At 43.5% G+C, this 27,444-nt stretch overlaps 1 protein-coding gene across 3 annotated transcripts in view; it reads right to left on the bottom strand.

Annotated features, from left to right (window-relative positions):
• MMP16 (matrix metallopeptidase 16) overlaps nt 1-27,444 on the bottom strand; it is a 262,120-nt gene that overhangs the window by 33,583 nt on the left and 201,093 nt on the right. For all 3 annotated transcript variants that reach the window (XM_068237616.1, XM_068237617.1, XM_068237618.1), the window contains 2 exons: nt 22,369-22,530; nt 14,598-14,818 (listed from right to left, as the gene is read on the bottom strand). In XM_068237616.1, the coding sequence (XP_068093717.1) occupies nt 14,598-14,818; nt 22,369-22,530 (383 nt within the window). The remainder of the gene's footprint in view (nt 1-14,597; nt 14,819-22,368; nt 22,531-27,444) is intronic.

Below are 27,444 nucleotides of genomic sequence, written 5' to 3'. Positions count from 1 at the left end.
GTGAGCCCACTCCCTTGGATGAGAAGAAACCCCACACATTATTGGTCTCAGGATGCTTTACTGTTGGCATGACACAGGACTGATGGTAGCACTCACCTTTTCTTCTCCTGACAAGCCTTTTTCCAGATGCCCCAAACAATCGGAAAGGGGCTTCATTGGAGAATTTGATTTTGCCCCAGTCCTCAGAGGTCCATTCACCATACTTTCTGCAGAAGATCAATCTTTCCCTGATGTTTTTTTTGGGGGGGGGGAGAGAAGTGGCTTCTTTGCTGCCCTTCTTGACACTAGGCCATCTTCCAAAACGTTTTGCCTCTCTGTGCGTGCAGTTGCGCTTACACCTGCCTGCTGCCATTCTTGAGCGATCTCTGCAATGGTTGCACTCCGATCCCACAGCTGAATCCTCTTTAGGAGAAAACCCTGGCGCTTGCTGGACTTTCTTGGGACGCCCTGAAGCCTTCCTAACAAGAATTGAACCTTTTTCCTTGAAGTATTTGATGATCCTATAAATTGTTGATTTAGGTGCAATCTTAGTAGCCACAATATCCTTGCCTGTGAAGCCATTTTTATGCAACACAATGATGGCTGCATGCGTTTCTTTGCTGGTCACCATGGTTAACAACGTAAGATCAATGATTTCAAGCATTACCCTCCTTTTAACATGTCAAGTCTGCCATTCTAACCCAATCAGCCTGACATAATGATCTCCAGCCTAGTGCTCGGCAACATTCTCACCTGAATTAACAAGACGATTACTGAAATGATCTCAGCAGGTCCTTTAATGACAGCAATGAAATGCAGTGCAAAGGTTTTTTGGGGGGGATTCAGTTAATGTTCATGGCAAAGAAGGACTATGCAATTCATCTGAACACTCTTCATAACATTATGGAGTATATGCAAACTGCTATTATAAAAACTTAAGCACCACCTTTTCTAATTTCCAATATTTTTGACAGTCTCAAAACTTTTGGCCAGGACTGTACATGTTGTGTAGCACAAGAAGATCTTTGAGGCAGTGCAGAAGATCATACAAGGTAAGGTGGCCCATGAGCTTCCCTGCTCATCAATGCAGAGAAAAACAGACACAGGTCAGTAAATGTCAGTTGCATATCACTGAAGGGAGAGTTTTCTCTGTATCTCTTTTTAATACCAGCTGAGGAGCATCACTGTCCATGGTACTGAAAGTCTGTGTAAACTACTCGATGAATGTTGAGCAATCTAATTGAATTCCCTCTTGTTAGCCAACGCCGATGTCCAAGAATACAACTAAATGGGAGGACTGGGACCTTTTGGCCTGGAGGGAAAACACAAACTAGAGGCCCATTTTCACGGCAGCCTGGGCCCAAATTACATCACACACGTGCCCCATGTGCTATATGCCAAAAGTCACATGGGAAATACAGCAAGGACACATGAGGGACAGCGTGACAGGTAAAGTATAATGCTCTGGCAATGGGGGGCACAAAACATTTTGAGTTACAACAGCCGGGGTTTCCGTCGCGTTCATTGTTCGTGATTATCGCACTGGATCGACCACATCAGCCCGAGATTTCCCAGCATCTCAGATCGATACTTTCAACCAATTTCCACCCGAAATCAGACAGATATTTTCCCACGGACCCTGCAGGCAAGCATCTGCTCTGCATCGTGCTGTTTATATTTACCAGCATGCCCACCCTCTAATTACTCTGTAATTAGGCATCGATTTCCCTCGGCCAGCCTAGTGGTTAACATTGCCTTATACAAAAAACCATGTACCAGGCACTGTACCAGCCCTAAATCATTAAATGAGAGGCAGCCTGGGGGGAAATTTCCGCCCTTCCCCCCTGGCCAGTCCTCCCCTGAATGGTAAGATATTTTGGTCTCACAGGTCCTGGAAGTTGTGGTGTAAAATCATATTCAGGAGGTGCAGAGGGATTAACCAGCAACTCGATTAATTAATCAGCTGTTCAGTTAATTGTCACCTTATGAATATAATTAGCCTCCTTCAAAGTTTCATTCGGACCCTGATAAATCCCAGAGGGACACTCACTTACTGCGGGTCTGATGTGTGTAATGGGCTTTAAAGCTAATGGGAACCGGGTTTTTTTTTTAAAAAAGCCAGATACTCACCTAAGGAGAGGGAGGCTCTGGGTCCCATAGAGCACTCCCTCTCCTCTCCCGATGCATGCTGCTGTCCTGGCTCCCCCATAGCGGTATTCGACCATTTCGGTCAAATACCGCTGTCTCCCGGCCGAAGGGAGGCTTCGGAGATGCTTCGGGAGCCTGAGTGCTCCAAAAGACGGGCCGCTCTACACTGCGCCCATCTATGATGCGTTCGCGTGTGCGTCGCCTGTCTTCGGGAGGACTTGGCTCCCGAAGACTTCCGAAGTCCCCTCGGCGTGGGATGAGAACGGAGGAGCCAGCGCAGCATCGGGGCCACCGGGAGAGGAGAGGGATGGTTCATTAGGACCGAGCCTTCCCTCTCCTTAGGTGAGTATCTGCCTTTTTTTTAAAAAAAAAAAAACCCGGGTTACATTAGCTTTAAAAAGGTACTGTAACCAAGGATTGAACTTCATCCAAATCAGTAGCTGATACTCCCTTTGCCATGAGAAATCTTTACCTTTTCTCGAATAGATCATCAGGAGGGTCTGTATAGCTAAGATTGTGGTGAAACTCCTCCCACAGTGTGATGTCAGGACCTAGGTCCTGACAGTTTACTTTCTGTGAGCTTTGTTGCATTGTAGGAAATGACAACTGTTTCCAAATGCCAAACAACCAGTAGACCTCTCTGTGCATATGTATATCTATAGGAAAGCAACCTTTTAGCCTATCCCATTGTTAGGGGTTGTGGTTATAGATAATGGCAGTTGGTGCTGTCTGTTTTTATTTCATGTCTGCCAGTAGTAAATATGATTATGTCAACAAATTACATGGCAAATATCAAGCATTTATTAATATTGCTTCTATTTTTGAACTTCTCACTTTGCAATGTATTCATTTTTTGCCCCTTTTCGCTACAGTTCCTCTTTAAAAAATTGACCAAACCTACTCATGGCAGGTCACTTTAAAACACTTTATAAGCAAAATGAATTTCTTAAGATAAAAACCATGTATTTGATATACCGATTCATCTTTAACTAAAACAAATGGCAGCCAACCATAAAACAGTTGTGGGTTCAACATATACTCAAATCTAAATATGTCCAAATGTCATTATTTATGAATTGGGTATTCAGGAACCTCTATCAATATGAAATGGCGTTTTAAGTAAAAGCTTTGCTACACTGCAAACTTAGCAGTGAAATTTTAATGCAGACGACCCAGCGCAAGGCATCAATATTCTTAATTAATCTAAAATATTGCAACCATAAGTAATTGAATATTGATTTGTAGAATGCAGTGTGCTTTATCCACCTAGCAAAACAGTCACAAGACCTGCATACTGCCATAAATTAAAGGATAGTTCCACATTCTTCCAGTATGAAATATGATAGGATTTATTAAAACATTCATTGCATTTCCTTGCTGTCTGAAGCAGGGCCGGGCCGAGGCATAGGCTGGAGAGGCTCCAGCCTCAGGGCGCAGTGTCGGAGGGGGCACGCAACTCATTCAGTTGTCATTCCTAATTGTGTATGAAGCAGAAAGAAATAAGAAAAGGGGATACATAGCAGTGACTGCAAGCCAGATAACTAGATATTAAGGTGTTGGGGAGGTTGTGGGCCCTGTGGCGCCTCTTAGTCTAACAGCAATCAGTGAGTGACAGCTGGGGTGGGAGGGGTGGAGGGGCGCACTTTGGTGTCTTAGCCATGGGTGCTGGAGAACCTTGTCCCTGCTCTGGTCTGAAGTATTTTTAACGTGTTACGTTAACTTTCAGAGGAAAATAAGTTGTTTATTGCATAACTACAGCATTACTACAGTACTGGTAATTTGCATAACTACAGTACCGGTGAAGCTTAAAGAGAAGCTGTCAGCCATACTATCTCAGAAAAACAAATACATATATAAGTAGATAAATACTTGCTCTACTCACATACCATATGTATTGCACTGTCCACATTTTGATTTTAGTGATTTTTCTACAGTAAAAAAAAAGAACATCCTTCTTAGCATTTCCCATTTTATTTGTGGCTATTTTGAAGCCAATCCTGATGTAATTTCCTCCCTTACTCTCCTCGCCTGATTATGTATGCATTGCCCGCCCTTCACTATAGAATGTGCATTGGCTCAGCATGAAAAATACTGGCCAATCAGAGAGGAACAGAGGTGTGGGAGGGGAAAACAGGAGGGAAAGTGGATTCAGCCAATCAGGCTGCATTAGTTAAGTCTGAGGGGAAGTAGAGAAGTAAAAAAAGGACAACCCAGAATGCCCTGCCACTTCCTTTTTGTGTACCAAATGTTGTGTGTACCAAATAAGAGTCAGGTAAACTGGAGTTTACAAAAAAAGTAATAGTGATGTTAACCTTTGGATTGCCTGGTTAGCATCCTTATTACTTGTTTACCAGATAAAAATAAAGAACTGATTTTTGATTTTATGCCTGACAGTTACACATTAAAATAAACTGGTAAATAAACAACATTCCTAATGCAAACTCAGGCAATGCAAAATGCAGACCGTCTCAAACAAAACATCCCTTTCTACCAAAAAGAGATGCAGGGCGTACATTTGCTGTGGTTGTCGAACGTCTTGGAGCAGGATGAGCCGAATGACGGCTCCCCCTGCTGGTACACAAATTCCCAGCGGCGCTAATTAGTATTCCCTCTTCGAGTCATTGCAACTCAGAGGGATAAATAATTAGGGGTCCAGCATTTGCCAGATCCCCTAATTACCTGTGCATGGGGTGCGGACTATAGCATTGCTGCTACCGCCGCACCAAACTCAGGAACTACATAGCGAAAAGCCTTGCCTCGGATGCAGCTAGTGCTAGATTTATTCATGAGTAATTACCCTTTGGGCTGTAAGTTAAGTTACCCATACATGGATGACTAAAACTGCCCATAGACCTGACGATTATGGGCAGATTCGACAGAGACACATTTATCTCTAATCGAATCTGATTAAAGATCAATGTATCTCTTTGTCAAAGCTGCCCATACACTACAGGCCGATGCCCATCCGATTTTAGGATGAAATCTTCAGGGAATCGTCTGAGCCCGCTACATCCACACCGCCGCTGCCCCCCTAATGTATACATGTGCCCCCGAGTGTGTGCATTTATGTATTACGTGTCCTGTAGCAGCCTCCATGCTGTGTCCATCCATCTCGCCGGGCAGCCACATACACGCGTACACGCTAGCGGCGTATAGCGTCTGACATCAGCGGCTGCCCGGCGAGGTGGAGGATGACACCGGACAGGTAATGTATAAATGCACACGGGGCACACCTATACATTGCGGCGGGGGTTTCGTCGTTCGTTCCAAAACCGCACAAACGACCAACCAACTTCGGCCCAACATCTTGAAGCATGCGCGGTCGACCATGCAACCAATTTCCTTCCCGAAATTGGTACCTTTGTCGGTCGGGCATGCACTTGGCGGCACCGATTTTCATCCAATTCGATATAAATAATTGAATTGGATGGTCGATCGTCCGCCATGTTGTCTTATGTATGGCCACCTTAATAATCCAATCTGGCAAGCAATCAATCCCTCGCGGATCAGAAAGCAATCAATTCTCCACCACATTACAAACTCAATTTCCATGAGATTTCAGCAGGAATATACTGTACAATATTAATAATTTATTGTACCAATAGTATTGTACCACACCAAGTGGCTTTGATACCACCCCCTGATGCTCTTCCCTTCTCTTGTTTGACAACATGACCAACTTTCAGAATCTTTGCTACTTCCGACTTTATACTATTATGAAACCTGATCTAAATGTGTACAGATGTACAATTAATGTCACCCACAGGGACCGTGACTCAACCCTGGGTGAAAGTTCAGGGCCAAGTTCTGTATAGGCATGTTACTAGCCAGCTGGCTAGTGATGCGTTCTGTTGCCATGGAGGAGAGCCCTATGGCAGAGTGCATGATGAAGGGAGCAGAGTAAGATGGAGAGGAATATGGTCAGCCTGTCTTCATCCAAGATCTCTCGGTGACGCATCAGGGAGGATTCAGCCCCACTAAACACATGTTAGATTCTTGGCAGAGGAAGTTCCAACTGACCAAGAGCCATCTAGCATGTTTACAAGGTTTAAGCATAGATGGCTATAACGTGCTACCGCTATAGAGACAATTTTTTTATGTTTATGCATCCACCCAGCCTGCCCTGCTGATCAAAAAAGATTATGTCAGTTCCTGTGTGAGAGCTGTTTAAATACCTGCTCACCCATAGTGATGGCCAAACACCACAAACGTTTTGCGTACCCCACTGACTTTAATGGCAGATGAACTTCAAAATCCTTCAGGCCAAATTTTTAGCCAATTTTTTTTTAAAAACTGTCCAAAAACCTGCTCAGTGGCATGGCATGAAACTCGGGCAGACTGCATACTGCCATGAATTAAAGTGTACCAGAGCTCTAGCTATAAGAAGAACCGATTCTTACCTGCTGCTTCCTCCTGCAGCATAAACACGTGTCAGTCCCTCGTCGTCCTCCTGCGGTCTGCCATTCAGCTGCGATCAGCCCCGGTAATAGGCTCAGTCTGGGTTTTCTGCGCTACTGCGCAGTAGACCCAGACTGACATGACTTAGCCAATTACTGGGCTGATGGCGGCAGAACGCCAGACTACAGGAGGATGGAGAGGGACTCACACGTGTTTATTCTGCAGGAGGATGCAGCGGGTAAGAATCGGTTCTTCTTATAGCTAGAGATCTGATTTCCTTTAAAGGATAAATTAAAGGACGGCAAGTGAGTGATAAGCCTGGAGGGGGCTGGAGGAAGCCCCATGTATGTATCATTTTTTTTCAAATCCCCCCTCCTCAGGTTCTGGCTGAACACAACTATTCTCCACCCTGCTGACTGCCAATGTTGCTGAGGAGTGGTGGGTGACTTGAAAGGTCCTCCTCCTTTTTTAAACCATAACGCAGATCGAAAATTCTCAAGGCTTTGATTCTGGATAATTATGAAGCTACTGATGAGGTTAGTGACAATTCTCAAGTCACAGGAGTGTAGCTTTAATATTACAGTTCTATCTATTATTTATAGCATTGCAGTTTGATAGCATAGCTCCTAGTAGTCTGAGATGATATTCCATGCTGGTCTAGGTGGAACATTTTATGAATTTTCACTGCACTGCTGTGAATGTTTGCAAGCTTTAATTTACTTCCTTAGGGGATGTGCCTCACCGAATCTGGAAACTCAAACGCGTGAGAAATATGCCAAAAGGCAAGAACTCATTGCTGAGAACATCAAATTTTACTTTCTCCAGTAAAAAGACTCCCAAGACTATTTACCCTTCAAGGAAACACATTTCATTTCTACACAACAAGAGGAAAAATTATACTTTGTTTAATTTGCTCTTCTTACTAATCGAAATGCCACATATCCTCTTCAGAGGACTCCTGGCCTGAAACAGAGTTCACATTCAGTAATGTTTGTTGGTTTAAAATAATGTATTTTGATTTATGAATGAAAAAAAAGGATTTATTGCTTTCTCATAATAATAAATCTGTTTAGCAATCCTAATTTTCTCATATGAAAATGAATGTATATGTATAACATATTCAAAAGAACATCTAACATATTTACATGATTGAATCAGTTTTATATAAAAAGAGGTGCAGCAGTTACATTGGCAACTGGCCTCCTGCTCCAGGTAGGGGGTGGGGGTCAACCGATTTGTTGGTGGTAAAGTGGAAAAGGGATGGTCAATGCATACATTTGATAAAGGCACCTGTTGAAAAGGGTGCAGGAAGTAGTCAGTAGCAGAATATTGGTAGGTTTACCAACATTCTACTACTTGATTCATATAATAGAGTATATGTAATATTTACAGTTTATTATTATTTAGTATTTATCTAGTGCCGACATCTTCCGCAGCGCTTTTTACAGAGTATATATAGGATCATCACTAACTGTCCCTCCGAGGAACTCACAATCCAATCCCTACCATAGTTCTATGTCTATGTATGTATCGTGTAATGTATGAATCGTAGTCTAGGGCCAATTTTGGGGGAAGCCAATTGACTTATCTGTATGTTTTTGGGATGTGGGAGGAAACCAGAGTGCCCGGAGGAAATCCACGCACACAGGGAGAACATACAAACTCCTTGCAGATGTTGACCTGGCTGAAAATCAAACCGGGGACCCAGCGCTGCAAGGCGAGAGTACTAACCACTACACCACTGTGCTGCCCACTGTGCTGTTTACTGTGACCTCATCTCTTACACAGAACCCCCTAGTGGTACCTACAGTGCAGCCCATAATTATTCATACCCCTGGCAAATTTTGACTTAAAGGAATACTATCGATTTACATATTTTTTTCAATTGACACAGGAATTGTTTGGGAAGTGCTGCTAAGTACTGGTGTATACATTTTAGTAGCAACTTCTTTGTTTACTGTTATCAATATACATTCAAACTTTACTGACGCCAAAACTGATGGCTGACTGAGCTATGAGGAGAGGGGGAATTCCCCTCACACTTGATCAGTTAACTCTATGTGTAACTGTGTGTGACAGAGAGAGAGAGCTCCCAACAGCTGCAGCTGCAGTGTTATGTGTTTCTTCTCACTGACCTGTCTGAAGAGAGCAGAGGAAATGTAACTAATTGTCACAGCTTTTCATACTGTTTTTGCTTTCAGCGTTTGATATTTGCTTTCTGTAGTCTGATATGCAACTCTGGCTGTGCATTGAAGCAGACACCCCTTCTGCAATTGATTTGTCCCAATGTAGCTAAATCCTACCCTCAATAAATTACAGCTTTTGCCTCTGATATTTAACACGAAAAGCAGGAAAATGTTTACACAGCTACTTGGACATTATTTGCACACTGTCATTTTAGAACACTTGGGTATCAATAGTATTCCTTTAAAGTTTATTCAACCAGCAAGTAATTTTTTGATGGGAAATGGCACAGGTGTCTTCCAAAAGATAATAAGATGACGTACAAGGCATTATTGTGGGGGGGAAAAAACATTTCCCAGCTTTTATCTACACTTGAGCAAAAAGTGTCCAGTCCAAAATTATTCATACCTTTCTCAATAATCAATAGAAAAGCCTTTATTTGCTGTTACAGCAATCAAAAGCTTCCTATAATTGCAGACAAGCTTTTAGCATGTCTCCACATGTATTTTTGCCCATTCATCTTTAGCAATGAGCTCCAATTTTTTCAGATTGGAGGGTCTTGTTTCCATCACCCTGATCGTTACCTCTCACCACACATTCTCAATTGGATTCAAGTCAGGACTCTGGCTGGGCCACTCCAAAACGTTAATGTTGATGTCTGCTAACATTTCTTCGCCACATTTGCTGTGTGTTTTGGGTCATTGTCATGCTGAAATGTCCTTATCTGGAGAAGTGGCATCCTCCGTGGTCTGCATTTGTGGAACCCAGCAGTGTGCAGTGTCTGTTGGATTATCTGCCTTGAGATATTGCCACCAGCAGATGCCCAGATTCACCAGGATGGCCTTGGTGGTGATACTTGGATTCTTTGTCACCTCTCTCACTATCCTCCTGGCCAGCACAGGTGTCACTTTTGGCTTCTGACCACGTCCTCAGAGATTTACACAGTGCAAAACATCTTGTATTTTTTAATAATACTTTGCACTGTAGCCACAGGAACTTCAAAATATTTAGAAATGGCCTTGTAGACCTTTCCTGACTTTTAAGCAGCCACAGGTCCTCCGTTGCGCTCCTTTGTTAGCCATGACTGTCTACAAACCAACTGCAGTGAGCTGCTGTTTTTCACCTGTTGTTGAGTTGATTAAAACAGCTGTTCCCAATTAATCAAGGTAATTAGGATGCTTTAGAACAGCTTGGACTATTTGGAATGGTATAGAACTTTGGATTTTCCCACAGACTGTGACAGTTTGTGAAGGGTATGAATAATTTTGGATTTAACACTTTTTGCTCAAATGTAAATAAAAACTGAGAAATGTTTTTTTTTTCCGCAATAATGCCTCTTGTACATAGTCTTATGATCTTTTGGGAGACATCTAAGTCTTTTCCCGTCAAAAAATTACTTGCTGGTTGAATAAAAGTAACTTTAAGTCAAAATTTGCCAGGGGTATGAATAATTATGGGCAGCACTGTACCCTCAAAAAGTGATGCTTAAGGATCCGAGATGAAATTTTACTCATTGCATAATTGTGTTCCTTTCCTATTGTTTATAGGGCATTCCTCAAGCCAAATACTTGTTTGTTTTTGTTTTAATACACTTATTCCCTATAAACTAAACAAGCCACGCCCAGAGGTTTTAGGAGAGCCAATGCATTTTCAGACAGTAGCAAGGGCTCATGAGAGCTCAGTCTGGGCAGGAGGAGTGGGAGGTATTACTAGCCACAGATTTCAGAGGCAGAGTGGAGGAGAGGGGAGGAGGGGGGATTAGGTTTTTTTCACAGGCTGAGTGCTGAAGATGCAGATAAGCTTGGCTGTGTGTAATGCTTACAAACAACATGGCTGCTGTCATTGTATCACAGGAAGAAATAATCATATTCTGTTGAAGCTGTTTGCAGCTAGATTTGCTGTGTAAACTATCTAAACTTTAGCTAAGATATATAGACAAGTTACTTGTTATAGTTAGTTTTTCATCTCGGATCCACTTTAAAGTCAACCTATACTCATCTCTGCTTATATGTTTGTAGGTTAAATGCAGCATTCCCATGAGGAAAAACCCAATGCTTACCTAATGAGAGTAATTTGCTTGAAAATGTTCCTCACCTGGTATAAAATAAGATAAATATACAGTATTTTTCGGCATATAAGACACTCCAGACTATAAGACGCACGTAAGTTTAGAGGGCAAAAATCTGGGAAAAAATATACTAACTCTGGTGTGTCAATGGTCCAGGAGCGTCTTGTAGATGTTCTCCCCCAAGTAAAATAAAAAAGAAAATCTGCTAATCTGGGGCTCCCTCCAACCCCTGGCAGCCGTCCGGTGCCCTTGCCACAGCTCCGCCCCCAGCCGGTGGCCCTAGGCTCCCTCCATTACAGATGCTGACCTTACCAGGTCGGCATTTTCTGAGCCTGCACGAGCGCTGCTTGTGATCGCGCTTACGTAAGCTGAAGTGTTCTGTGCAGGTGCCTGCGCAGAATGATTAAGGCTATGTGAGAGTGGCCGCACGCTTGTGCATGCGCAGTAGATGCCAGTCGGCATCTGCAATTATGTGGATATTGTGCCACCAGTTGGGAGTGGAGCTGCGGCGAGGGCTCAGGATGGCTGCCAGGGGCTGGAGGAAGCCCAAGGTAAATAGATTTTTTTTTTTACACCTCAGATCTTCCCTTTAACGTTTGGTGGGGTGGTGGAGCCTAATCATAACCAGCCACCCTGGTGGGCGCCTAACCTTAACCCCCCCCCCCCCCCATTTACCCTACCATGCATGTCAACATCCGTTGAAAAGGGAGCCAGTTTGCATGGTGGACGGCCTAAACACCTTTTTCAACAGGACACTTCTCGTGCCCTTTTTAACTGTTTTGTGGTCAATGAGATGCAAATGTTTATCATAATGTTATATAAATCAGGAGGTGAAGAAGCGCCCAATAGGTATATAAAACACTTTAAAAATAATAACATTCAAAAATAAGAGGTGGCTTACCTCATAGACGACAAATCACTTTAGAAAAATAATTTTAATAGTAATTAAGCACTGGCAACGCGTTTCGTGGGACCCAGCCCACTTCCTCAGGCCAAGTAAAGTGCCGCTCTGTCTATCAAGCCGCGTTTGGGGCGCCCCAAACGCGGCTTGATAGACAGAGCGGCACTTTACTTGGCCTGAGGAAGTGGGCTGGGTCCCACGAAACGCGTTGCCAGTGCTTAATTACTATTAAAATTATTTTTCTAAAGTGATTTGTCGTCTATGAGGTAAGCCACCTCTTATTTTTATATTTTATTGTTTTTAAAGTGTTTTATATACCTATTGGGCGCCTCTTCACCTCCTGTTGTACCGTACTCCCCCCGCTCCAAAGTGAGGGGAGTCCCACACACCTAACCTAAGGTGGAATTTCACCAGCTCACAGGTCTACAGTGTATGGAATTTTTCCAAGAGAGCGACCACCTCCAAGACTGCTGGTATACCTGAGTGGAGTCAGGTTAAGATACTCCACCTGCCTAAAGTGGTTGGTTGCCCCTCGTGCAACCCACCTTTGTGAGTATTCCTTTGTCAAACTCCCCCCTTTTCGAATTTTCATCTTTTTGTGAGATACTGCACCATTTGGGCTCCCGTTGTCTTTGTGTTTTTTCCCCAGTACTCCATGTTATATAAATGTATGCAGATTGAAAATGGACCAATCAAATTTGCAGCTAAAATTTTCAAGCTGCAGAAATCTGCATAAGGTTAGCATAAACATTTTCATTAGGTTCAATCTTATTTGCAATCTAGAAGACCTTGAATTCAAAATGCACCATTGTCTATGGGTCTTGAAGGCCTCACTTACATCTGTGTGGTGGCTTTCATTACCTGGATGTATCATATACATTCATAAAGACACTCTGCAAGCCTTATCAGCACTTTCAAAATGTTTTTAAAATAATTTGTGTCAATGAGTCTACAAAAACCAAACAACAGATTTCACTCCCATATCGGCTAGCCATGGCTTACTGACACAAAACCTAGAATGCAAGGCTTCGGCCCGCGTCTACCCACAAACCAAGATTGCTTTACATAAGAAGACAAATCATTTAGGCCGGTTTACATCGGCAAACAGTGTTTCATTGCGGTGTGATTAGATGATCACATCGCATCGCAAAATAACAAGCTTCATAGACACCTGCGTTAATGAGCGTTAATGTGATTTGTAGCAGCAAAAAACACTGATAGCCAAACCACGCCAGGAAAAAAAAAACACATATGTATGTAGATAAATATAAAATCAAATCAAATCAAATATAGCTTTATTGGCATGACCAAGCTTCAATACAGGCATTGCCAAAGCAGGGGAATGAGGGACATGGGATGGGATGGGGTGGGGGTGCAGTGAGTTAGCAGTTCGTGGACATTTGGAGGGGGAGGGGGGAGTTTACAGTTCATTTATGCTCCTCTCAGTCTGTGGCATGCTGTGACATAGTGTGCAGCGATTGTCACTGTGGATTTCTCTTCTCCTAGTAGAATGCAGTGTTTGCTCTACTTACATAACAGATTTATTGCACTTTCCACGTTTTGATTTCAGTGAAATTTGAGATATTAAAATTAAGAGAATACTGCTCGTGGCAGGGGCCATCTTGGATGAAGCCAATCCTGGTGTCATTTCCTCCCTTACTGCTCTATGGCATCCTCGCATCCCCCTCAAGCATTTCACTTCCTCCCCGCACTATTACAGAGTACAGTGAATAAAGGCAGTTATGGTTTGAGGCACTTTAGTTCCCATCTATACTCAGCACTACCACCGGTAAAGCCTTTATTCCTGCCCGCTGTTCTCTGTAATAGTGCGGGGAGAAAGGGAAATGCTAGGGGAGATGCGAGGATGCCATGGAGGAGTAAGAGAGGAAATGACATCAGGATTGGCTTCATCCTGGGGGAGCCTGAGGGGAGGAGGACCAGAAGAAACAAAAAAGAAACCCCTCCCAGCATGCACTGCAACTTCTCTTTTGCGGTTGATATACCAATTAAGCGCTGGGGGACATGAAGATTGTGACAGTGTTAGACTAAAAAAGTAAGATTGATTATGAACTTTGGAATTGCATGTTTAGCATCCTTTTTATCTATATAACAGATGGAAAAAGAGAAAGGATTATGTATTTAATGCCTATCAGTTACTCTTTAAACTTAAAGGACAGCAGATGTGAATCATCCTAATGAAATGGAGGGAGCAGGCATATACTACCACCTGTCCCGATGCCTACCGCTCCCCCTGCATTCTATCTAAATGGCAGCCTCTTCCGGGTCGCAGGAGTTGGACACTACTGCACAGGCGCTGGCCGAGCTGCGGGCGTCCGACAGCACGTGTCTGAGGCTGGGAGCTCTCTGTGCATGCGTATGATGTCACTACGTCATGTGCATGATGTCATACGCATGCGCAGTGCGCTCCTGGTCAGCGCCTGCGCAGTATTGCCCGACTCCAGCGACCTGGATGAGGCTGCCGGAGGGACATTTAGGTAGAATGCAGAGACAGAGAGGAGAACAGGGGAGCAGTAGGTATCAGGACAGGTGACAGTATTTGCCTGCTCCCCGTTTCTCTAGGTTGATTCGCATTTGGTATACTTTAAGTAAAGCTCTCTACAGCTGACTTCGTGTGGTGGAAATACGTATTGCAAGCAATGTTTCCAACGCAGAGCCTCCACAGCCCTGCTTGACGGTATATTACTTTGTCTCTAAGCACAAATTCTTCTCCATCAGGGTGACTTCAGGCCTGCCATCAATGCTAACGTTTTATTGTGACATACATGAATTAGAACTCCTCCTGCCACTGTCTGTTGAAGTGTTAATAACAACATGTAACCAATTCAACTAAAATCCAACCAATACAACCAGTTGTTTTAGTCTGAATAATCCACAAGATGTTATACATTTTATGCTTACCTTAAAAACAAACATCTCCCTGCGCAAGATAGCCAGAGTATCAAAATTTCCATCGCAGATGTTAGGCTTGATTCCTGGATAAGCAGGACGGTCTCCCCCAGTAGGAGGCCTGGGAGGTCTTGGTTGTCTATCATTCTTGCGGGGATCTGCTGGTGGGTTAGGCCTGTGTGGTGGCACTGTAGGAAGAGGTTTTGTTGGTGCTGGGATCTTCTCTGGTGGACCTAATTAGAAAAGCAACATTTTTGAACTGCAATTAAACAAACCGACTCATTTTTAAAGTCATTGACTACACAACCCAGTTTTTATTTTATGTTTTTACCCATACACCTGAGCATTAAGAACAGTGAAATCGGTGATAACAGACAGCACGAATGAATGTACGAAAGTGCTTCCTTTGGATCCATATTCTGTTTAACCTTCCTGGCGGTAAGCCCGAGCTGAGCTCGGGCTTTGCCGTGCAGGAAGATATCTCAGCCCCTGGTGGGGCGATTTGCTCCATTTAAAATGCTGTACGCGCAGCTAGCACTTTGCTAGCCGCGCGTACAGCCTGATCGCCGCCGCTCTGCGGCGATCGCCCGCACACAGCGGCGCAAGAGGCCCCCCCCCGCCAAGAGCCCTGCGCTGCCCGGACCAATGAGTTCCGGGCAGCGCTATGGGCTGGATCGGAGGCGTCTGACGTCAGGACGTCGGCTGACGTCCATGAAGTCATTCCGATCGTCGCCATGGCGACAGGAGAAGCCAAACAGGGGAGCGCGTTATATACGCGTTCCCCTGTTTGCTATTGATGCCGGCTACGATCGCACTAGAGGGACACATGCGCCCTCTAGTGGTGTTTCATGTAGCTACCACTCTGGTAGCTTTACATGAAACAAAAAAAAAAATGTAAACAAAAAGGATTTTTGCCTATATGGCAAAAAAATTGAACCGCCAGGAGGGTTAAGCAGAGTTCTGTCCACCTCTCAATGAATATTGCTCACTACTCAACAGGTAAGTGTACGTTCAATGTACGAGGGTCATCCAGAAAGTGACACCTATTTGCTTTTCTGTGCCACACAAGATATCCTTTCCATGTTATTTCAAATGCATCTGCTAGGTTTAACCAGCCGGGCGGTATGGACGAGCTCAGCTCGTCCATCATCGCCGGAGGCTGCCGCTCAGGCCCTGCTGGGCCGATTTTCATCAAATAAAAAGCAGCACACGCAGCCGGCACTTTGCCAGCCGCGTGTGCTGGCTGATCGCCGCCGCTCTGCGGCGATCCGCCGCGAGCAGCGGCGAAAGAGGGTCCCCCCAGCCGCCTGAGCCCTGCGCAGCCGGAACAAATAGTTCCGGCCAGCGCTAAGGGCTGGATCGGAGGCGGCTGACGTCAGGACGTCGGCTGACGTCCATGACGTCACTCCGCTCGTCGCCATGGCGACGAAGTAAACAAAACACGGAAGGCCGCTCATTGCGGCCTTCCGTGTCACTTTTGGCCGCCGGAGGCGATCAGAAGAACGCCTCCGGAGCGCCCTCTAGTGGGCTTTCATGCAGCCAACTTTCAGTTGGCTGCATGAAATTGTTTTTTTTTTATTTAAATAAAACCCTCCCGCAGCCACCCTGGCGATCTTAATAGAACGCCAGGGTGGTTAAGTGACCCTGAGATGGGGCCACAGGAATAAAATATACATACCTGGGGCCTCCTCCAGCCCCCTCCATTCTGATATACATAATATTGCCCCTGTTTAACTCTCTAGTAAGGCCACATTTGGAATATGGAATTCAGTTCTGGGCACCACATTACAAAAAAGATATTGCAGTTTTAGAGCAGGTGCAGAGATGAGCTACAAAATTGATACGTGGGATGGAAGGTCTCGCTTACCAAGAAAGGTTAGATAAACTAGGTTTATTTAGTCTAGAGAAAAGACGCCTTAGAGGGGATCTAATTAACATGTATAAATACATCAGAGGGCAATATAATAGCTTGGCGGATGAGCTTTTTGTCCCTAGGCCTTCTCAAAGGACTAGAGGACATGATCTGCGCATGGAGGAAAAACGTTTTAGCCATTTATTTAGGAAAGGGTTCTTTACAGTAAGAGTGATTAAGATGTGGAATGCATTGCCACAGGAAGTCGTTATGGCAAACTCTATACCTGCATTTAAAGGGGGCTTAGATGCTTTCCTTGCGTTGAAAGACATCCATGGCTACAATTACTAGGTTATGCCTAATGATGTTGATCCAGGGATTTTATCTGATTGCCATCTGGAGTCGGGAAGGAATTTTTCCCTTTTGGGGCTAATTGGACCATGCCTTGTGGGGGGTTTTTCGCCTTCCTCTGGATCAACAGGGATATGTGAGGGAGCAGGCTGGAGTTGTACTTTGTACTGGTTGAACTCGATGGACGTATGTCTTTTTTCAACCAAAATAACTATGTAACTATGTAACTATGTAACTATGATCGATCCCACGCCATCCTCTTCTTTCTTTCCATTCGCCTGCAGTTAACCCCAGAAAGTCCTCCGGTCCGGGCCAACTGCAAATGCGCGGCCTGGCCGCTCCTGACACGTTTACGCTCTATACATGCGCAGTACTACTGTGCAGGCATAGAATGCTCCAGTCAATGGGAGCGAGACAGGGGAGCAGGCCTGGTCAGACTGCTGATATACGGACAGATTTTCTGGGGCCAGTAGCGGGCAAATGCGGAGTCAGAAGAGGACGGCATGGGTGCGATTAGGCCAGAGGGGGCTGGAGGAAGCCCCAAGTATGTATATTTTATTCCTGTGGCCCCATCTCTGGTACCCTTTAAAGAGGACCTGAACTCAGTACTTCCTCTCTGCTTTAAAAGATAAGCAACAGCATAATAACCTTTAAAGAAAAACATTTCCTTCTTACAGCTTATAGAGCTTTTACAGAGACGCTGCAGTGTGGTAACTTCCTAGTTTGCTGGGAGCACAGAAAGGGTTAACCTAATGTGTTAACATATTAGTTCACAACTCAGCAGGCTCAACAGAGAGCTGGCAGCTCAAATTACACTAACTTATTACTTGCTGAGAAGGGAGAGTTACACAGGCCGTTCTCTATAAACACACACAGGATGGATTTCTCTATGTTTTCCATCTCTCCCGTGCAAGAGCTCAGGTCTGCTTTAGCCTCTCCTTTCCCTGCACCATGTGTCACATGACTGCAGAACTCCAGTAACTGTTTGTTCAGCAGCATTAACATGAATCACCCCCCCTCCCCCGATCTCTGATCTCTCCAACTCCTAAGTGAAGAGTGTGATGCTACTACAACAAAGGAATTGAAAACCTTGTGTACAAAATATAATAAGTGCTTAAATAATGGAGGTGATTATGTGGAGAAGTAATCAAAAGATAAAGCGTGTCTAAAATAAATAAAATGTTTTTGATTCATTTTCTGGTCCCAATAAGCTATACTACTAATCTGATTGCACTTCTTGAGAAATAGGTCCTTAGTGATTCCTGAAACATAGATATGCATAATACTGATCCTACTAAGAAATTGCCTGAATTCCCTTTCTGTTTTCCTGTACAGCAAGTGTTAAAAAATAGATGTGTTGTCTAGGCAAAAGAGGCAGTCAAACAGAAAGCTGAATTTATCCTGAAAAGTAAAAAGAAGACTGATGAAATACCGCTGATAAGGTTTTACTGCTGAAAAGTTCAAGAGGTCATTACTTCGGCGTGTTTTGAAACAGAGTGAAAATAAAAATATGACACTCTGTTCTAGGTTACTAATGTTCTATTTACCGTTGGTACTACACATGTAATGAATTATTTTATAAGTTTATTTGATGCTAGAAAATCTGATATTTCATTTACTGTTGTGGAGCCTTGATTTGCTGGCTGGAATACTAACATTGCTAATACTCATTTGGTAGCGCCACCGCTCTCCTGCTTTTAGTACCCGCATTAACTTACTGGCCTATCAAATAATGTTTTATTGATCTGCAGGGACACTAATGGTTACGTTACGTGGCTGTGTTTTCATTGCAATAATAGGTTTTCATGATTTTGGGGAACTCCTTACAGCTTGGTGTCAGAGTTAGGATAATGTAACCCTAATAATTCCTGGCATTTAACCCTTTAGCAGCCAAATAAAATAACCACATTTTTCCTGCCACTGGGGGATTGTGCCTTTCCCAGCCTGGCAGGCTCAGCAGGGTATGTGGCGGCAGGGTAGAGCGCCGGCAAGATACTTTCCTACATACTTTCCTACATACATCCGGACCGCTGCATCAGCTTCTTCCTCCTCCACCGCGGCTGTGGTGTACTTCTGATATGTCTCCTCAGTTTCGATCGCATGATATCATGTGATAGTGAGACCATGTCAGTGTTACAGTGCCATCCCGTGATGGAGGAGGGGTGATGGAAGAGTCTCACCCCTCTTCTACCACCGGGACATGTGATCACGTCATATCATGTGATCGGGATCCAGGAATGGACTCCTGGATCCCGATCACATGTCCCGGTGCAGTGTTGACTGAGGGGTGATGGAAGAGTATCACCCCTTTTATCACCACTAGGACATGTGATCGGGTTTCAGAAGACTGTTCCTGGGTCCCGATCACATGTCATATCATGTGATCGGGACCCAGAAGAGCCGGAAGTTCACAGCCGCTGGTAGCGGAAGAGAAGATGTCATCCGGAACAGGTAACTATAACGGCTTCCTGTTACACGCTCATTTGGCTGCACTAGGCAGCACTAGACAAAGCCCCAGCAGCTTGTTTTGTTTGAATCTCCAAATGGATTAAGCACCCAACTACCCCTTTCTGAGTTTTGTATCCTCATAAGCAACAATGTTTCTGAAGAGGAAATGCTGAACTGGCATACATCCTCTGACGCCATAAAGCTGCAGAGATACAACTAGAACTCAAAAATCATAACTTTCTATTCACTACAGAAATGTGAAACTTCATTTACAGTAGAAAAAGCGGCAGAATAAATCAGTACCATATCCCTAACTCATAACTATATGGGTCAGCTCTATGTTTGCCAACAGTCCAATCACTGATTGCAATCTGACGGCACCATTCTAGACTTGGAATCAGACGTTTATGCAGAGTAATAAGTGATTCGTCAGCAAGAAAGATGACAGCAGCCATTTCTTCACGCACGCATGCCAAACACTTAAATATTATTCTCGTGCATGCGATTCCCAAGGAAGCAGCTAGCTCATCAAAAAATAAAAAAGAATGGATGTAAAATAATGCTGAGTCTTCCACAAAAAAAGGATAGGAAAGCGGGGTAAGTTATGGTGCTGGGACTCGCTACAAAAGTTTGAGGCTGTAGACATAGTGGGCTCAATTCACAAAGCGGTGCTAACCCAGTAAAAGACTTTAGGCATGATAACCATTGCACCACGCTGGTGAAAAGCCAGTTTAGGCGTGATAAGTTTAGGCGTGATAAGTTTAGATAGGTTTAGATCGTGCGCAAAGCAGCGCCATTAAACTCTATGTGAAGTGCACCAGACTTTGCTAGTGCAAAACTTTTGATCAGCTGTGCACTGCTAACCCAGTTGGTGGTTAAACTTATCATGCCTAAACTTATCACGCCTAAACTGAGTTTAGGCGTGATAAGGGGCTTTTAACCAGGGTGCTAACTGTAAGCACCGCTTTGTGAATCAAGCCTTATGAGCGCTTTCTGAGAGCTTTTCTGACCGTCAGCTTTCTGAGTGCTTTTTAAAACATGCTCCTATTGACTTGCATTAAAATTGCGGTAAAATTTGCTGCAATTGAGATTTTTTTTAAAAAAGGGCAATTTTACCGCGAATAAACCATGATTTTAATGCAAGTCAATGAGAGCGTTTTTTAAAAAGTGCTCAGAAAGCTCTGACGATCAGAAAAGCTCTCAGAAAGCGCTCACAGGGTTTGATTCACTAAACCGTGATAACTCATATCACGGCCGCGCGATTCGCGATTGTGCACGTGAAAATGAGCGCTGTAATATGCGTCATCACGGTTTAGTGGATTAAGCCCATAGTGTTCCACAGCCTGGGTGTTTTCAGCAAATCATAATCGTACTTCTATTAACTTAAAGCAGGTTTAATCCTCCCGCGTGTCCGAATTCATTGCCAAAATAAACCTGCATCCAGCCATTTCCCTATGGAGCAAACTTCAACTCCGCGATCAGAGAGGGGTTTCAACGGTCAGCGCAGCCCATCAATGGCTCTCAGTGATTCAGTTCTCGGAAGTAGAACGCTGAAATGTAACACTTGCCTAGCACAGAAGCGCGGTCTGTCTCCTGTGCGCTGCTTGTGCGCAGCTTAGCACACTCTAATACTAATTTCTTAACAGTTCATATTTCATCAACACTTCAAAATGTGAGAAATTATTTTCAGCCTAGCGAGTCACATTGCTTATTTATAGAAAGAATACACAAAGCAACTTTTAGACTGTCGCCCGGGGGAAAATATCAGACAAGGTAGCAGAATCTGAAGACACAGACTCATTAAAGAGAAAGCCAGTCAGTTATTCCTAATGCTATTCAGGAATTAATACAATTCAGACAACAAAGCAGATTCGCTGACTGCCTTTCAAATGCATGTGTGCAGACAGCACAAAGTGCTCAATGGGCATTGTTCAAATAGTGCAACGCATGCTATGTACCTAACGTGCACAGTGTGTGTTACAGGCGTAATGTGAGTTTAAAGCAGCAGGGACAGCCATACAACCCAAGGAAAAAAAAACAAAAAACACATATAAGTAGTTAACATGTTTTACTTACATAACATGTGTATGTTTTGATCTCAGTGAATTTTATATAATAAATAAAGAGAAAACTGTGACAAGCATTTTCCTCCTTTACTGCTTTAGCCAATCCTGGGGTGAGGTGTATTTCCCTTCTTAGCCTCTTGTCACACTGAACTGCCCTCAGCCAATCAGCGAGTAGCAGGAATGTGAGATGGGACATAACAAGCTTTCCTCTCCTCAGCAATGTATCAAATAGAGCCAGGCTGACTGGGATACAATTTATTACAGCAGAAACATTTATGATTATATTGGAATGCTTGCAATGCAGGGTCAGGTTGTAGACTGCATAATGAACACAGAGCATTGAGTAAATGGAATTAGATTTTATGTCTGACAATCCCGCTTTAACTAATAGTCCAATGCCCATTATGTGTAAACACTGGTAGAATTTTCAGGCACTTTCTACATTTTATTAGCAGATACTGAATCTGCCGCATATCCCATTTTATTAATCTGAATTTAATATGAAATACTCAAGACCAAATTAAACTGAACAGATACTGTAAAGTGCTACTCCACTCATCAAACAATTGTGAAAAACGCAAGCCAAATAATATTGCTGAACTTTTTAATTTTAACTTGAAGGCAGCTAGACATTTATCAAGCTGACAGTTGGCCAAGCTGCATTATTTTCCTAGCCTTCCTGTTCCACTCACAATCCCCACATTCGAGCGTTGTCCCCAGCTCAAATTTGTAGTGGCTGTGACCTCTCGGAAGGCTTCAGAGGCACTTGCATTCCCAGGAGCTTCTGAACATGGGCTGTTCCATACTGCGCATGGGCAAATGCACATAAGAGCATGCTCACGCATGCACATTATGGAGCAGCCCATCTTCAGAAGAACTGGGGGATGAGAGTGCTTCTAACTAGTTGGTTGAATATGTGCTACAGGGGTGACAGTGCTGTAATTTGGGGGTCATGAAAGGAACAGAAAGCTCTACAGGATCAAAAGCCTTCCTTCTCCATAGGTAAGTATCTGACTTTTTTTTTTTTCGCTTCAGTTTTACTTCAAAAGGCCAATTATGTACCTACCATATATCTTCTGAATTCCCTGTAAGTCATCTGTAGGTAGTTTGAAGTTGTCAGTTTCCATGTATTGATAAAATGGCGCCATGATAGCAGTGGGGTCATTGGAATGTTCCAGTCCCAGCGCATGACCCAATTCATGTACTGCAACCAGAAATAGGTCATTTCCTGAGGAGAAAAAAAACAGTTTTGTAATAGAATGTAATCAATAAGGTAATTACACACTCGTGAACCATTCAAATCATACTTAATTAGTTTAAGGGAAGACTCAAAACAGTTGGGGGGAGAAAGAATTTCTCTTTTAATTGGATGAAAGGCTAGCAGGTGTTAAGGAACGTTTCACATTATTGTCACTAATTGTTTACATTAACAGGATAAACTAACAAGAGGCAGTCAAGTCACCGCTAATACGCCTAATTTATGACAGGTGCTATTGGTAATGTCTCTTGTATGTGCGTATTCCTCTACTCTGTTCATTACGGACAACTCAACACAACTGGCTGCCAATAAAAACACAATGTAACTAATTGACATATCGATAATGTTAAAATAGACCCGTCATTAAATTTCCCTCTAGGCAAGGCTCAGTGGGGAACATCACATCATTCCTTCATCACATCCATAGTGTTTTCAGTAGGAAGCCTGTCTATTTTTATAAATAAAAATGTCACTTTATTTTATTCCATTATACTGTATTGCATAATTCCCACATAGAAAATACTGAACATTTTATATTGTTTAATTTTCAAGAGGTAGCGCTCACAGTTTGCATATACTATCCATTTAAATCCAGTCCATAAACTGACATTTAGTATATTATATCCTTAGAAAAAAAAAAGAAAAAGCCAAATTGCACTCTCCGCATAGACAGTTCAGCAACAGCCAGTGTGAACCAGTCCTCTCAATTCCACTGCACCACTATTTCAACAAACCGCAATCCTTCCTTTTCCATAGGTAGTTCAATGGTCACTTCCCTCCTATATGAACAGGCCACCACCACACCCTTTTGTGGTTCACTCAGTGCAATTTCTGACCCAATCTAGGGGTCTGAAGCGCCTTGGGACCGTTCCCGGGTCGTCCCTCACCACTCAGGCAGTCTTTAGGTCCCTCTTCTTATTCTAATACTTGTCACAGGCCCACTTATGATAATCAACCTCAATAAAAATATTGCACAGAGCTTAATGTGGAAGCGAGTTTAGCGTGTCAGCGGACTGATACTACACGGGAACACACGAACCGACCGATGGAGGTGACGTGATTGAGCCTGGATACGGAAACCTGCCAGCCGGCCAACACACGGGGGAGAACCCGTGCTGTAAAACTCTACTCCTTTTATACGATTTGGGACAGGTGAGTGCAATATGATTTTTTTGTAATAAATCTTTTTAGCAGTATCACGCTATGTGCAATATGTTTATTGAGGTTGATGATCATAAGTGGGCCTGTGACAAGTATTAGAATAAGAAGAGGGACCTAAAGACTGCCTGAGCGGTGAGGGACGACCCGGGAACAGTCCTAAGGTGCTTCAGGCCCCTAGATTGGGTCAGATATTGTGGTGAGTGAACCACAAAAGGGTGTGGTGGTGGCCTGTTCATATAGGAGGGAAGTGACCATTGAACTACCTAAGGAAAAAGAAGGACTGCTGTTTGTTGAAATAGTGGTGCAAGTGGAATTGAGAGGACAGGTTCACACTGGCTGTTGCTGAACTGTCTATGCGGAGAGTGCAATTTGGCTTTTTTTTGTTTTAGTTTAAGGATATAATATACTAAATGTCAGTTTATGGACTGGATTTAAATAGATAGCATATGCAAACTGTGAGCGCTACCTCTTGAGAATTGAATTGTATGTAAGAGGAGGTGACCCGGTGTATGCTAATATTCTTACAGCTGTGAGCGCAGACCTCTTTTATAGAATTTTATATTGTTTGCAGCCCTTTGGAAAGGGTTGCACAAAGCTATGAAACAGGTCACCAAGGATTGGCTGTGAGGTATGCCTGAGTAATTATCAGGAATACCAATCAGAATATGAGGGTGCACACACCATATGGTGAATAATCTTACATAGTTACTGTGAGACAAAGCCAATGTTTTGAAGCCACAATTGGGTCCCTTCATCAGGGCTAAGTAATGATCGGATCCAACAGGACTCACATTTGCATTGTGCTATGTTCCGACGGCAAACGATAAGTCGTGCCTCAGCCCCCCCCCCCCCCCGCATAGCAACAGATTGTTTCGTCAGAGTATGTACAGGCCAGGGGGGTCAGGTCCCAATTCCCGACGGGCAACATAAGTGAGCAGTGTGTACGCACCTTAAGTCATCTGTCAGCAACTACTAAGGACAACAACTCATACATTGCCGTGGATAGGCCGACTTTTTGAAATCCATATGAGGGGGAGGGGCGCTGCAGAGCATGTTTTAGCACGCATAGCTATCTGTCCTCGCTCTGTCTTGCTTCCTGTAGTGTTTCCAGCAGCTCTCTGAACTGACCACTAGAGATTCAGACTCACTGTGCTCAAATGACAGTGACAATGAAGGTCTATTGGCAAGTTCAGAAGCTGCATTGGACTCTAGAGGAAGCAAGCTGGAGTGAGGACAGGTAGACAGCTTTGCATGCTAAAGCATGTTCATACAGGCGCACACTGCACCCCTCGGCAAGCTACAAATTGGCCCTCTGCATGAGGGTGTGATGGCAGCACATTGAGGGGAAATCGACCAATTGGCAGTTCATAGCTCTTGGCCACTTTTGTGTGTTTGTTGGTGGTGGTGGCTGGGGTTGGCGTTTGCACAAGAGGACCAAACCCTGGTATTTGTTCATGCTCTGTTGCTGCATGTACACCCCTGATGGACACAATACCATAAAAAATGAAACAAAAACAGATCAAGCAAAGAATCTCTCAAGTCTATGACCAGCTGTACACTCAGATGTCCAGAGATAACACAAAGCAGAAAAAAGCTCCCTGGACACTCTGTAGAACAAATGGTGGAGGAAGAGGCTGGTATTTCCTCCAGATGGAACTCCTCTTGTCCATTTCACAAGATCACGTTTGCAGAAGTCTTTAAGGAAGGAAGTCCTTGCCCAGACTGTAAAAACAAAATCTCAGCTCTTGGCATTGGCAGAGTAAACCAGAGGAGCTATTTTAAGGCCAATCAGTTTAAAGTGGTTCTAGTAATCATCCACTATATTATGTATTATCATGCGGCTATGAAACCCACAGTGCAGAGCAAGGTTTGCAGTGCGTGACTCTATTCCTCACAGCCTCCAAGTCCCAGAAACTGACTGCAGAACCCACTGGAATTCATACATAAACTAAGCTCGTAAAACACACATTACTGATACGCCAGGATTCTTGTGACCTTAAAAGGCAGACTTGCCAAATACAGCCACTGATATCATGTCTAGTACAACTGGTTAAGAATAGCAACATGTACACTAGTACATTCCATTTTCACATGTTTTACTTCCGGATTCAAACCGTGTAATATAGGAGGCAGATTAGATCTAATACTTCAGCGATGCGATTAAAGCTTATTTCCAGCCAAATATTTAAAAGGACAGAAGAAATAATCCCCATTTAAAGGAATCCTGTCTCTATTAACTAGGGCTGTGGAGTCGGTTCAAAAATCATCCGCATACAACTCCAACTTCTCACTTTATGAAACCACCAACTCCGACTCCGGGTACCCAAAATTGCTTAGACTCCTCAACTCTGACTCCCCAGCCCTTGCAGGGCTATAGAGTGGAGAGAAAAATCATGGAACTACGACTCCTCCAGGTGCCCAAAAATGGCCCTGACTCCACAGCCCTGCTATTAACACATAAGCCCTTATTCAATTCACTTTTTCTCCTAAGTTTTCTCCCAGGTGATATTTTATCAACTTATAAAAAAAATGCCTTTTAAGCCACCAGCAAGCAAGAAAATAATACTCAGAATAATGTTGACAATACTTTTCACATACTTTTTGATATTTTTTCAATTAGAGAATTCTGAAGAGTAATTAAAAACAGAAGATGTAAAATTAACTCCAAGGAGATAACTTAGGAGAAGACATAAATTGAATAAGGGCTCATGGGGTTGATTCACCAAATTGCAGTAATACTGTCATGCACAGACAGTGCATGGCAACATTGCCCGTTTTTTCGTCCATAAAATACCGGGAGTTACGCTATTAGCGCAACCCGTTATACTTGTGTAGCACCACTGTTGTTGCAATAACGCATGTTACTAACAGTAGTGCACTAATTGTCACACTACGCAAGTATCGCAAGGCATGCTAATAGTGTAATGCGCAGTACTTGCAGATGGAAATAATGCCTGTGCTGTTGCACACTCTTCCTGTGTGAGACTGAATAGCATGCAGCAAATGCAGCCAAACTTAAAGATAAACTGTAACCAAGAATTGAACTTCATCCCAATCAGTAGCTGTTACCCCGTTTCCCATGAGAAACATTTTCTTTTTCTCAAACGGATCATCAGGGTGGTCTGTCTGGCTAATATTGTGGTGAAACCCCTCCCACAGTGTGATGTCAGGACCACGGTCCTGACAGTTTCCTGTCTGTGAACCTCATTGCATTGTGAAAAAAACAAGCAGCATCTCCTTCCACTGACATTACCTGCCAGCAGTAAAAATGTCACCATGTGATAAATGTCAGAATGTAAATCCGGGAGAGGAAAGATTTTACAATGGGCAAACACTGACTAAATAATTAATACATAATTATTGTAAAAACGAAGCACTTTTTTATTACATTATTTTCACTGGAGTTCCTCTTTAAGTCAAACATCTGATCTGCATGCTTGTTCAGGGTCTATGACTAAAATTATTGGAGGCAGATGATCATTGGGACAGCCAGGCAATGTGCATTGTTTAAAGGAAAATTAATATGGCAGCATCTGTACCCTCTCAAGTCAGCTGTCCTTGTAGGTGGACCCGAACTCTTGCACAGGACAGAAGGAAAACATAGAGAAATGCACCTTATATGTGTAACGGTCTTGTGTCGTAGCTCAGATGTCTGATTATGTGGTGATCTGCAGAATCACCAATAATACCAGTATAGGAGACAAAGAGCTGAGTGTATAGTGA

Source organism: Hyperolius riggenbachi, chromosome 5 (genome assembly GCF_040937935.1).
Source record: "Hyperolius riggenbachi isolate aHypRig1 chromosome 5, aHypRig1.pri, whole genome shotgun sequence".
NCBI classification, from domain to species: Eukaryota; Metazoa; Chordata; class Amphibia; order Anura; family Hyperoliidae; genus Hyperolius; species Hyperolius riggenbachi.
The sequence above is the reverse complement of the archived record's forward strand: the minus strand, read 5'-3'. Positions and strand labels throughout refer to the sequence as shown.